The following is a 13,853-nucleotide window of genomic DNA, read 5'->3' on the forward strand; positions in this document are numbered from 1 at the left end:
CTCAAAGTGTCCCTTTTGTACATCCACTGTACCGACGGGATCTGAAAATAATGGGACAAATTGGAGAACCAAACCAAAAGGACAAATTAACATACACTAGCTTGGAAAGACAAATCCAGAGGGCATTGAAGAGGGGATATGATGAAGGAGACATTGTTGAAGCCATCATTCAAGCTATAACCCCAGGAACAAAACTGAAAAGCTATCTTGAGAGTAGAGTAGATTTGACTTTGCAAGCTCTCAGGCAAATATTACGGACTGATTACATTGAGAAAGATGCCACAGAGTTGTATCACTCGCTCACACGTGCTGTACAGGAGCCAAAAGAAACTCCAATCCAGTTTTTGGTGCGAGCCATGGATTTGAGACAACAACTTGTTCTTGCTTCAGAGAGAGTTCAGTCTGGTTTAAAGTACAGTTCGGAGCTCATCCAAAATCAGTTTCTCCAGACAGTACTCACTGGCCTCCATGATGACACCATCCGAGCTGATGTGAAGCTATACCTGCAAAATCCTAAAATCACAGATGAGGTTCTTCTGGAAAAAATGACTGCGGCATACAGTCTGGAAATGGAAAGAAAGAATAAGCTGTCAGCTGCATCAAGAGCAAAGATGATCAAAGTTGCAGCAGTAAGTGGGGAAGACCAAGAGGTGGAGAAAGAAAGCAGTATGCACACATCAGACAGTAAGAACAAGCAAGGTGGAGCGGTCAAACGAGACACATTAATGGATAAAGTTGATCAAGGCAACAAGGCTATATGTGAGGCTCTGCAGAACCTCACCACTCACATTGCCAGCCTCCAGCAGACCGTTAAGCCTCAGCACATGAGAATGGCCGACCCACCTGACCGGAAATACCAATCACAGCCTAGGAGCACAAACGTTAGACAGTGCCAGCAGTGTCAATCATCCAATACAGGAAACAAATGTGACCACTGTTACAAATGTGGCAGTACGGAACACTGGGCAGCAGGTTGTCGTAGGAAAAAGTGCTCAGCTAATTCAAGTAAGATCGAAATCATACTTAACCCTGAAGGGGAGAAACACCAAACCGACCCGTTCAGCCTCAAAGCACCCCTCACTGGTAAACAACAACAAATGGCGAAGCTGGTAGGCAAAAGATGCCAGGTCCGTGGCTTCTTAGGAGGTGTGGACACCACAATATTGTGGGACACCGGCTCACAAGTATCGATAGTGGGGACAAACTGGAGAAAGAAACACCTGCCTGATGCTGAAATGAGGTCGGTGGAAGAGCTGCTCGAAGAGGGAGATTTAGAGCTCTCGGCTGCTAATGGGACCAGTATTCTATAGGAAGGATGGATAGAGACTGAGTTCAGCCTGTCCAAAAATGCTGTGGCTGGGATGACTAACAGGCCTGTCCAAGTTCCAATCCTAGTCGCCAGTGGTGACATTGAATGCCCCATCATCGGCTTTAATGTGATAGAAGAATTAGCTTTGAGAAATGACACCAGTGAAGACTGTATCCCCCCAGGGCATATGCTGGACAGATTGTGCTCAGCATTCGAGGTGGGGCGGAAAACTGCAAGAGCTGTCCTGTCTGTCCTAAAGAAACAAACGCCTGACAGCCATCCCCACATAGCCCGAGTAGGAAGGCGACCTGTGACCATCCCGAAGCGTAACATGATGACAGTGCAATGTGGTTGGCTAAATAAGAGTGTGTTGAGTGGGTCACATGCAGTGTTGGAGCCGAACTGTGAGACACCATGGCCAGCAGGCCTAGTTGTTAGAGAACAGCTAATTCAGCTCCCCTCAGAAGGTGATGCTAAAGTTGCAGTGACTGTGGAAAATATGACTGACCATGATATCACCCTCTGTGGTCGCACTACACTGGGGTGGCTGCACAATGTTGATGCTATCTACATGCCACAGGTAAAATGTATGGAGGGTGAGCTTTCTAAGACATCAGACGGAAGTACTTCCTTACCCACAGTGCAGTCCAGTCAGACAACACAAACTGAGCCCTGGGACCCACCAGTGGATTTGAGCCATCTGACAAGTGACCAACAGCAGCAGGTAAAACAGATGCTGAGGGAGGAATGCAATGTTTTTGCAAAAGATGACTGGGACACAGGATGCATTAAAGATCTAGAGCTGGAGATACAGCTAAAAGACAAAGTGCCTGTGCAAAAGACATATAATGCAATCCCCAGACACCTTTATCAGGAGGTAAAAGCACACATACAAGACTTACTCAATCGGGGCTGGATCCAAAAATCTTGTTCTTCATATTCTTCGCCTGTGGTATGCGTCAGGAAGAAAGATGGTGGCCTTCGCTTGTGTGTAGACTATAGGCTCCTGAATGCAAAGACACTGCCCGACAGACATCCCATCCCAAGAATACAGGAGATCCTGGAAAACCTTGGGGGCAACTCCTGGTTCACAGTATTGGACCAGGGAAAGGCTTATCACCAGGGTTTCATGAGTGAGAACAGCAGACCCTGTACCGCATTTATAACACCATGGGGACTCTATGAGTGGGTGAGGGTCCCATTCGGCCTTACTAATGCCCCAGCAGCATTCCAGCGCTACATGGAGGGATGCCTGGGAGACCTCAGGGATGAAATGTGTGTCCCATATTTGGATGATGTACTCGTCTTTAGCTCAAGCTTCGAACAACACATCCAAAATGTGAAGAGAGTGCTACAGCGACAAAGAGAGTGTGGTATCAAATTAAGGCCACAGAAGTGTGACTTTTTCAAACGTGAAGTCTGCTATGTGGGGCGAGTGGTTTCAGCAGAGGGATACAAGATGAACCCCAAAGAAGTTGAAGCAGTGCAAGCACTGAAACAGGAGAAACCATCGACCGTGAGAGAGGTGAGAAAGTTGATGGGTTTCCTTAGCTACTACAGACCCTACATACAGGACTTCTCAAGGACAGCCAAACCCCTCTATGAACTCTTAGCAAAGCCTAAGTCTGAACACAAGCAGCGTGGAAAGAGTAAGGAGTGCCACCGCAAATCTGCCCAGCTGCCACCATCCCATCCAATCCAGTGGATGACAGTTCACCAAGAGACATTGGACAAAATAGTAAACCAGCTGACAAACCCACCAATCATGGCATATCCAGATCTAGAGAAACCATTTGTTCTTCATGTAGATGCCTCTGAAGATGGGTTGGGTGCAGTCTTGTACCAGCGTCAAGGGACTGCCCTGAGAGTCATAGGCTATGGATCACGGACATTGACAGCTGCAGAAAAAAATTACAAGCTACATTCAGGCAAGCTGGAATTCCTGGCACTGAAATGGGCCATAACAGAACGCTTTCGTGATTATCTGTTTCATGCGCCTCATTTTACTGTGTACAGTGACAATAACCCGCTGACATACGTCATGAAGTCAGCGAGAAAAGATGGCGGAGAGTGAGGCAGTTAGGTACCTTCTTCGGCAGTGGCCCCATTTGCAGATTGATGGAGATGGCATTCTGAGGCGTGAGACCACCAGGAGAAAACAGTTAGTTGTTCCTGACTCATTAAAGCCCATGGTCTATAAGCATCTACATGAGGAGATGGGACATTTAGGAGCAGACAGGATGGTCGCTCTCGCCAGGGAGCGCTTCTTCTGGCCTAAAATGAGGCAGGAAATGGAGCACTATGTCACTCAGGTGTGTCGCTGTATAAAGAAGAAGAAGCCTAACAGAATAACCAGAACACCAATTCAGAGCATTGAAACCTCTGCGCCGTTTGAGATGATATCCATTGACTATCTGCATTTGGACAAGTGCACAGGAGGTGAAGAATACATACTCGTAGTTGTGGATCATTTCACCAAATATGCCCAGGCATATGCGACAAGGGACAAGTCTGGGAAGACTGCGGCAAGAAAGCTCTTTGATGACTTTATCATGCGCTTCGGTTTCCCATCCAAAATACACCATGACCAGGGGAAAGAATTTGAGAACAATCTTTTCCGCAAGCTTCAAGGCTACTGCGGTATCAGCCATTCTCGTACCTCCCCGTACCACCCACAGGCCAATCCTGCAGAGCGCTTCAATAGGACACTCCTAGGTATGCTCCGGACACTTGATGAATCTCAGAAGTCAAGATGGAAAGACCATTTGAACAAAGTAGTTCATGCCTACAACTCGACTGTGCACGAAGCAACAGGATTTTCTCCATTCTTCCTTCTCTTTGGCCGTGAACCAACCCTGCCTATCGACCTGCTCTTCCCAAAAAGAGAAGAAGAGAAGAGTCAGTCACACAGTGGCTATGCAGAGAAATGGAGAGGAGTTATGCAAGAGGCCTATGCAATTGCAAGGCAGAACATGAGAAAGAGTGCAAGAAGGGGACAGAAAAACTATAATAAACGTGCATGGAGCTCTGTGCTTCAGCCAGGTGACCATGTCTTGGTGAGAAATCTCACACCCAGAGGAGGTCCTGGGAAACTGCGCAGCTATTGGGAGGATATGATTCATGTCATCACCGAAAGGAAAGGTCCTGATAGTCCAGTGTATGTGGTTGAGCCATTGCAGGGGACAGGAAGAAGACGAGTGTTACACCGTAACCTACTGTTGCCGTGTCCTTACCTGGTTGACGAGTCTGGGGTGTGCGAAAGCAGCCTGAAAGAGAAAAGCCATGGAAACAAACAGAGACAGTCAGCAAGAAGACATCATCAGACCAAGCCCGATACTGACCAAACAGACACAGGCAGTTCTAGTGAAGACGACTGTCACATGTGGACAGCACTCAGATATGCTGATCCACCCCTCAACCCAGAAGCAGAGGATTTCTGCCCCCAGAGTGAAGCACTCGGAGAGAAGTCTGAGCCTGCTTTCAGAGCAGAGGGGCATCCTGAAGAGGAACAGGTGGAGGAGAGACGCAGTTTGGAGGAGGATTTTGAAGCTCCAGCTGTTGGACCCGAGAGTGAGCAGAGTGATGCTGAGACATGGAGGCACAAACCAAAGAGAATGAGACAGCCCCGGCGTGTCTACACATATGAAAAACTAGGCCAGCCAACGGTCCAGCAATGGAGCACGTGCCCTGTCAGTGTGAACAGCCCTTCAAGTGCCATCCATCATTCCTCTGTCCCACCATCATTCATGTATCCTTTACAGTATGAATAGATATAACAGAAAAACACAGTCAACTTCACAAGAGAGTTTAATCTAAGTGTAACATTACAGTTGCAGTTCATGTTGATGTGGTATTGACACATGTTACAGTTAAAAGAAAAACAGGTACTCTAAGCATTATGACTATAATAAATAGAGGGAAGGTTTATCATTCTAGTGTCAAAGAGTTAAGACAGTAGTGGGTACAATATGGGTTTAATAAACTCATGGTTTTGAAATGTGTAATCACATGATGTTGGGGTGTAAATGGTATTTTCCTTGTCCCACTGCGAAGATTCGGCGGGCCCACCAATACTTCGAGGGATAACCCACCCTTCAGTACAAAAGGACTATGAACATTTAGTTGTGTATCGTGACCATGAGAGACTTGTCCTGAGATACTAAGAGATGGTAGCCTCTCACCCAGTAATGTGTAATATGTGTGGAAATACTTGTTTGCTCACTCATCTTTGGTTAAATGTTCTATTTTTGGTAAATTGTCAAAGATTAGAAAGAAAATGTGTGGCAACATTTTTCTTTTGTGGGGGAGGGTGTTGCGCTCTGAAAGTAGTTATAAAACTTATATTTTTCTGAATTGTTGGGAAAATCTTTAAAGACTACGCTTATTAAATAGTGTTTTGTTTTTGAACACATTTCTAGTTAATTTTTGTAGTTTACTGGCTCCAGGAGGTCAGAGTTCAGATGTGTGATGTCATCAGTAAGCGCAGAAAAAAAAACAGTGTCTGAGACCTGAGGAAGCGATGTTTTGCTGATGATACGCTATGCTGCCTGTAAACTCCAAACTGAACTGAGGAGAATAAAGTTGCAAGAAAAAGGAGAATGGAGTCATGTCTCTCTGAGGGTGCAACACCCTCCCTGCTTCAGAGGGACGTGCTCACAGCCCAGCACCGTGCAGATCAACTGACATTCGCCAGAGAACATCAGATCTGGCAGAACTGCCACTGGCGCCTTGTTGTCGTCACAGATGAGAGCAGGTTCACTCTGAGCACATGTGACAGATGCCACAGCATCTCCAGACTCTTTCATATGTGCACACTGTGAACTATGACGATTGATTTTTTTACCTAATTTTATTATTTTCCCAGTTTAGCTCAACTTTGTTTTTGCCTCTTCTTTATTATCTTTGTTTGTGTTGATTATGTTCAACTGTTCCTCTTTCCTGATATAGAAACATGAATTAAGCAGCTGCATCTTAACAATATGGTCACACTATAATCAGTGTTGGGAAGGTTACTTTTAAAATGTATTCCATTACAGAATACAGAATACATGCCCCGAAATGTATTCTGTAACGTATTCCGTTACGTTACTCAATGAGAGTAACGTATTCTGAATACTTTGGATTACTTAATATATTATCATGCTGTTTACAACTACATGAATGTACTATTGCTGTGATTTATTACTGTTACTGAAGGTTCGCGGCTCCGAACCGTAGTAAAGGGACCTCTGGCTAATACGGTGGGTTCTGTGTCAGGCTCGTAGCCGAAAACTAGCTTTACTTTGTTGTCTGGGTCAACTTTGCTAGCGAGAGACAGAGAGAGGCGTTGAAAGGCTGCTCCAACAGAACTTATTGTTTTTGGAGGAAAACACGAACACGGTGTACAGTCGAGTCTTAATAGTTTACTTACAACTGGGCTCGTCAGGCACTCTTCTTGGCTGCAGTGGTTATTATTATATTTACATGCTTCCAGCTCCCGTTTCTGCTCAATGACAACTTGTACTTTTCCTTTTTCTCCCTCCTCGCGCTCACAGACACATAACGGGTATGGCAGTCCATTCTCCCTGCAGCACGGACTACACTGCCTATGATGCTACATTCTTTAGAGCTATACCGGTAGCATTCTGCCTATTAGCTTAGCACAACAACAACAAAAAGGCCTCTCTCACCCAGGAAACACACGCAGAGAGAGCGTCACCCTGTAACCATGGCAACCGTAACGCTGCCGCCTGGAACAACAGAACGTAGCTGTCAAACAAAACCCAAACAGTCCTGACCCGCGACAATATGAAACAGGGAAGTACCGCCGTGTAATCCATTTATTTCAACAAAGTAACTGTATTCTAAATACCACCTTTTTAAATGGTAACTGTAACGGAATACAGTTACTCATATTTTGTATTTTAAATACGTAACGGCGGTACATGTATTCCGTTACTCCCCAACACTGACTATAATATATAAGATTCAACTTTAAAGTAATGCAGCCGAGAAAAAAAAGCAGAATAGTTGTAACCGTTTTAATCTGTTGAGTGGTTAATGTAAATACTGTCCCTTTTTCTAACGTCACCTTTTTGATTAAGGATATAGGGAGTGGACCAAACCACTGTGACCCACAGGAGGGGGGAGTCCACTTTTTTCATCTTCAAAAGTTGAGAGCTGCCAGTGCTTATTACTAATATTTAGTATCATAAAGGTATCCTTCTAATATTGCATTGAGGAGGACTCAGAGTTTACTTACTTACTCAGAGTTTGCAACCCTGTTGCATTGTCTGTCTGACTCAGCAAAGATGATATTGGATGAAAAATAAAAGGAATCATGAAAAGATCATAACATAGTTTTTAATGGTGGGAATTGAGCATTACAAAGCAAGCACAGACTTCATCTATCCGTCATTCACAGATAAAATCCCTGAAGAGATAACAATGCATTTTATGGATTATAACAGCATGCTTCGTGAGCACAGAGGACTTTAAAAAAAGGTTTTCCATCATTACTTTTAGGGAAACGTCCACGCTGAGATAATGGTAAAACTAAACCCATTCTTCTCTGCAAACTGGAAAAAATAATACAGGAAAATATCCTATTGGAACCTAATGAAACAAAACAGTAATGTGAATAAAAGCGTTTTGGCTGCTATCATAAAAAGAAACACCGTTTGCAGTTTACTGTATCCCCTGAACTGAAGTGGTGAAACGAGTTTTGATGGTTATTTCTGCAGTGAACATGCAGGTCTTGTGTGTCGAGCCTTTTAACTGTTAAACATTCCCAGTGAAAACGCTGCCATACAGCAGCTCATCCACAATAATAAATTTTGCACAAATCAGCGTTTTACATAATTTTTGTGTCAAATTTTAAAGAAAACCAAGAAGAGGCTGTGAACCAATCACTGGGTCTGACCGGCCTACACAATTAGTCAAAGGCTGTAAAAGCTAATACTGCATTCTGTGGCCACGTTATGTCACTGGTCAAGTACTTGTAGTCATACTGGGAAATCTATAATAATGCACTTAGTATAAGGGACAGTCGTTTTTCTTCATCCTCAGAACTCAAGCAGAGGTGTGATGGTTTTTATAATCTTGAAAGCAATCAGAAACTCAAGAACTGTCACACACCTTTAATACTTATTGATAAGCATCTTCTGTAGCCTGCAGACTGTTGTGGAATATACAAAAATAAATGAATATATGGAAATAAATGCAAGGAGCTGCAATGGTAACGTCACCATGCACTGGAAGGTTTCAGTCAAAGAGAAAATAAATTAAAGAAAATGTTGAGAATCTTTGACGTTTCCACAGATCCTATCAAATGTTGGTGTAAAAGGACAAAAAACTCAATGTGCCGTTTCGTAAAATCCTGCAACGCGCATACATGAGCATTCCACTACTAGGTTTATAAAACAGCAAATGGCTTCAGGCTTGAAATCATCAAATATGTCCCACACTAGTTTTTGGTTTTGTAAACATTAACATTCAGAAAAAGTCTTCACTGACGTCCTATTACAGTATATAAGAATCCGTAAACTGCAGTCAGATGATGAGAAGAGTTAAAATGGTCAGTCTGTTGAACAAAAGGCCAGTGTATGAATGGATGAGTCAGAGTTCCTCTGCATCGATTACATGTGTGCTTGTGCATGTGTGAAAAAGGCCCACTACTTTGACACACCGCTGCTCCTCTGTCTATGACTGTAAACATTTCCATATTTATTCCTTGACATTCCTTTCTTCCTTAGACAAACTGCAGTATCTCATTAAATAAACCAATCAATAAATAAATAAATAGTTAATAACATAGAATACATTCAAGTACATCAGCTTTGATATTGGAATGCAAGCTTGCAGCACTCTACAGTCTGGCTCTTGGCTATCCATCTGGTTTGTTTGGTACAGTACGTGCACAGCTAGTCAACGCATGCGCCTCGGCGATCTCTGCCTTGATCACCAGAAAAAAAACTGTTAACCGGCCCCAGTTTTTTGAGCTTCCTAGGAACAGCACCGCAAGCCGAGAGTCCCAGGTCACACTTATCCACACCTACAGCAGCTGTGAGCTCACTGGTGACCTCACGGATGTGGAGTTGAACGCCACAGATCGCAAGGCTGAAGGTAATTTCTCGAAGGGCTGCGGTCGCCTCAGAGTGTAGTGAGGGTGCGGAACAGCTGAGTGAGGCAGAAGACTGAGGCGGTGAGTGCTGTGCACTGTTTGGCTAGCAGCTTGGTGCTCAGGTCCTGGCAGCTGCGTTTGCTGCTGGCACGCTCCGCCGCCAGGCAGAAGTCCCTGAATGAGCGGGCCACATCTGCCAGACCTGCGACGGCCTCTGCGTTCCTCCGGTCGCACCTGTCGCACCCAGAAAACCAGAGGCACACGCCTGCCAGCTCCACCAGGGTCCGGAAACTGTTGGCCAGAGAGTGAAGCATCTCCTCTGGGCTCTGTCCGATCCCCACCACCTTTTGGCAGCCTGACATCAGCCGCCGTGCTTCCATCTGGAGCACCCTTTTGTTCTCCGTAAAGTGAGCAGGGCACGTTTCTCTTGGGTGACGAGCTCTGTGTCCTCCTACAGATCGGTCGGCATTGCTGCTTTCTAGAATGGAAAGAAGCTGGTCTACATCTAAGCGGAGTACTTGGAAACCCGTGGGAGGTTCTGGGTAGCGCTGCTGACCCAGCCGACTCATGGTGTCCTTGTGCGTTTGAGAAGTGAAAGGGTCAGAGAGAGGCGAGAGGAGAGGGCTGAGCTCAGAGGTAGAAGTGGAGAAAAGAATGGAACGAGGAAACGAGGGGGAATGGGAGGACGTAGGGGAAAGAAAGGAGGGAACAGGGGAAGAGCTCATTAGAGGAAGACCTGCCCCAGAAGTCTGCGTTACTTCGCTGCTCTGTGTGCGGCAGGAGAACTCGTAGACCGTCAGCTCATCATCGAAGCTGTCCTCGCTGCCGAAGCAGTTTGTGTAAACAGCTGGGCAACCGCAAGCGTCCAGTGGCACCTGCACCCCCTCTACGATCGACTCGCATCCAGAAGATAGCACAGAACCACACCCAAACTCTGACTTCAGAGGTGGAGCAGACACCACCTCGGCCTGGGCCTTTGTCTCTGTTGGATCCTCACAGATAGTGAATACTCTGCAGCCTGAAGGAGGTGTTTTTGTTGAGCCTGAAACTTTCTCTGAAGGTCTACAAAGATCGATTAAAGGCCTGTCGCTGCTTGTCCTTCTTATTTTCTGTGGCTGAAAAGGAAGCCTGGGCCCATTTAGATTCTCTGTGGTCACCACGATTGCAGGAGGGATGGAAGGTGATCGATTGGTTGTTTTATAACCTGGTACGTCTGCATCTGGACTTGTGACTTTGGAGTTTGGTTCTGGAGAGTCTTTTATAGGACCGGGAGTGTCCATCTTTAAACCTGCGGCATCTCTTTGGAGTTGGCTTACTATGGAGGCTGGGGGCTCTGTTATTGGTCCGGATGTGTCCTTATCAGATCCAGAGTACAACAAATTTCGATGTTGGGGCTTAGGCTCAGTCTGAACAGGCTCCTCCTTCACCTCTGTCCCTGAATTAAGACTCTTTGCTGATGTTAGTTCTACACAAAACTCCCCGTCCACCTCTGATCCTGTGACCGTTGTATCCGAATCATCTGACTCTACCGACTCCGCAGTGTTGCCAACTTCTAAGTCAGCATTTTGTTTGACATCATTAACGTCTGTTACTTTAATGGTGACCTCTGCTTCTTCCTTGGTGTCCTCAGCAGGACTCCGGGCCACGTTCCCAATCCCGGGTTGACTGAGAGACTCTTGAGATCGTGATAAATAAAGAGGCAGCTGTTGAATCTTCCCCCTAAGCGTTGATGCAGATAATCGGCCCATGATGGCGGGGGAACAGGTTTGGAAGAGGAAATGAGTCGGAGAAGTAGGTTTTTTAGCGAGATCGGTGATTGTAGCCATGCTAGTCTTTTCTAACTTAGAACTAGCTAAACTTTTTTTATCTTCAGCACTTTGGGTTTCGCTTCTGGGTTTATCCACGGTTTGATTTAAAGCACTGAGAAATCCAACACCTGAATTAAAAGTAGGAGACGCGGCGCTTGTTGCAGCTCCGAGCTTTGCTGTAATTGAGTTTATAGCACGAGTATAATCAGAATGAATTCTTGTGCGAGACTTGATTTGTGACTCGCTTTGACCTGCTGATTTAGCTCTACACTTTGTAGCTTTAGTCCTGTCATCTCTCCTGTCACTCAGCGAATTACTCACTTCATCAACATCATCATCATCATCAAAAACATTGTCAGAAGTGGTGCTGTCTGTAACTTCATCGCTTACGGTCACAGCCCCGATGGCATCGTCGTCGTTAACGCTTGTGACTTTTACGTGTGCCTGTTCTTTGTCATTGCTTGTCTTGGGATTGTGTTCGATATAATCTGAAGCTGTAATTTTGTTTTGGATTTCCACGTACTCGCTGCCCTCTTCCTCCTTCACTAGACAGCCACTCTGGGATTTGTGAAGGACTGGTACTGAGGGTAGAGGGGATGAAGGTGGGGGTGGTGGTGGTGAATATGAGGGGACTTTAAGCATGTATTCCCCTGCAGCTTTCATCTCTGGCGCAATCAAACTGGACACCAAAAGGCCGTTACTGCCCTTTTTATTCCCGTCTGGTAAACATGGAGACAGTATGTGGATTTCTGGTGGCGCCTGCACACCCACAAGTGGTCTCTTCAAGCTAGATGAGTATGCTCCCACTCCCTCTTCCTTCTCTTCCTCCTCCTTAATCTTCTGTTTAGTGATTTCTTGCAAAAACATATGACTCGCGAACGGTCCATTCCCTGTCAAACCTGCTGACTCCGGCTTCCCTTCCTCTTTCCCTTCCCTATCCTGCTCCTGTCCCTCCCCTTCCTCCTTTCCGTCACCCCTCCGATCGGCACTCTCCTTTCCGTCTGGATCCACACGGCAGCGGACAACAGTGATGGTTGGAGACACTGATTTCACCAGATCGGTGACCGATTTGGACTCCATTGCGTCAGGTTCCATCTCCATTTCCTGTTTCCTGGTTTTGGGAGCAGGATTTGGGTCTCTAGGCTGATCAGGAGAACCAAAACCTGGTGCACGCGAGCAGAGTGTTGACAGAATGGGCTTTGACTCAAGCTGAGCAGGTTCCCCTTCTGAGTGAGTAAGTGAGGAGACAGTGGGGCTAGGATTCTTGGTTTGCTCTGAAGGTTCAGGATCTGAACTGAGGATCTGGGCATCGCTGACTTCTCCCAAATGTTTTTTATGACACCGCTTGGAAGCCAGGGCCTGCTTTGACTCTGGATCTGGCTCTGGATACGACACCCTGGACGTGTAATCGGTTTCCATGAAGGAACGCCGCTTCCTCGATCTTTTCCTGAGCTGGAACAAAGTTTCTCTGCCTCCTCCTTCTTCCTCTCTCCATTTTCTATCATCTTCTGCTTCTCTAACTTTGTCTGTGTCCGGCACAGAGACTCTGATATCACTGAGGCTCAGTGTGCTGAGGAAGTCCAGCTTCATCTCTGAGCAAATGTCTGCAAGATAGCACAAAAATTTCAGCTTTTGTGTTTAAAGCAGAACAAATATCACAACAACATTTATATTCTTCTGTGTGCAGTGCACAGACACACAAAATAGGCCATAAATGTACATTCAATGAAAATTACAAGTTTTGCATCACTTTTTCCTTTAAATTTAGTTTTTAGTTTTGCACAGCAGTTGCCATTAAACTATTTGTCTGCAATTTTTTGTATTAGTTTTGCTCCAATGTTTACTGTTAGTAGCTAATGTGGTGGTAGATAGACACTCTACTTAAAGGGGATATATTCAGCTCATTTCCAGTGTCATATTTTTATTGTACTCTACTAGAGTAGAGTGGGCCTTGAGGAGCCCATCAGCTCATCCTCTCTGAAATGAGCTTGCTTTTAAATCAAATCAAATTAAAACAAAAAATCCCGTAAATTGGAGCAATTTAAGCTTCAGCTTTTTCCTTCATGGGAGTAGAAGTAAAACATAACATTACATGAAATTATGTAAAATGTAGAAAAAACATGAAACAATGTAAAGGAAAAGTACATAAGCATTATTCATAAATTATATTTAAAATAGTTCTTCCATTGACATGTTTATATAGGTCCAAATTATGTATTAGATTAATAGATGAGTCAATAGAGTGAAATCTAACTTTTATAGCTAGTCAGAGCTGGATCATCCACCAAAAGATTATAAGATAAATAAGATGGTAGTCGTGTCCAAATTCATGGGCTGCATCCTCCTGAGGACCCGGCCTTCGCGGTCTACGTGGGCCGGGTCCTCAGAAGGTCGGGTAGGCCGGAAGTAAACGGCTGTAAAATTGGACGGTCTAGCCTTCTGATTAGCGTCACCGCTGTCTCGGTGGAGTTTAATAAACTTGGTCGTCTGCTTCTTGCTATCTAAAATATAACAGGACACTGGTGTAAATTCCCGACTGTCTCATACTTCTGTTTAATTAGTTTTCTGTTTGACGTTTAGTCAGCTGTGTAAAAGCCACGGAGGAACCCACCCGGGGGATTAATAAAGTTTTATC

General features: G+C 45.1%; 1 protein-coding gene across 4 annotated transcripts in view; it reads right to left on the reverse strand.

The window, feature by feature from the left end:
* Positions 1–7,635: 7,635 nt before the first annotated feature.
* Positions 7,636–13,853, reverse strand: part of frmpd1a (FERM and PDZ domain containing 1a) — a 434,267-nt gene continuing 428,049 nt past the window's right edge. For all 4 annotated transcript variants that reach the window (XM_085163379.1, XM_085163381.1, XM_085163378.1 and 1 more), the window contains one exon: positions 7,636–12,822. In XM_085163379.1, the coding sequence (XP_085019505.1) occupies positions 9,440–12,822 (3,383 nt within the window). In that variant the 3' untranslated portion in view covers positions 7,636–9,439. The remainder of the gene's footprint in view (positions 12,823–13,853) is intronic.

The sequence above is a fragment of the Neolamprologus multifasciatus genome, chromosome 6, assembly GCF_963576455.1.
Source record: "Neolamprologus multifasciatus chromosome 6, fNeoMul1.2, whole genome shotgun sequence".
In the NCBI taxonomy this organism is placed as follows: domain Eukaryota; kingdom Metazoa; phylum Chordata; class Actinopteri; order Cichliformes; family Cichlidae; genus Neolamprologus; species Neolamprologus multifasciatus.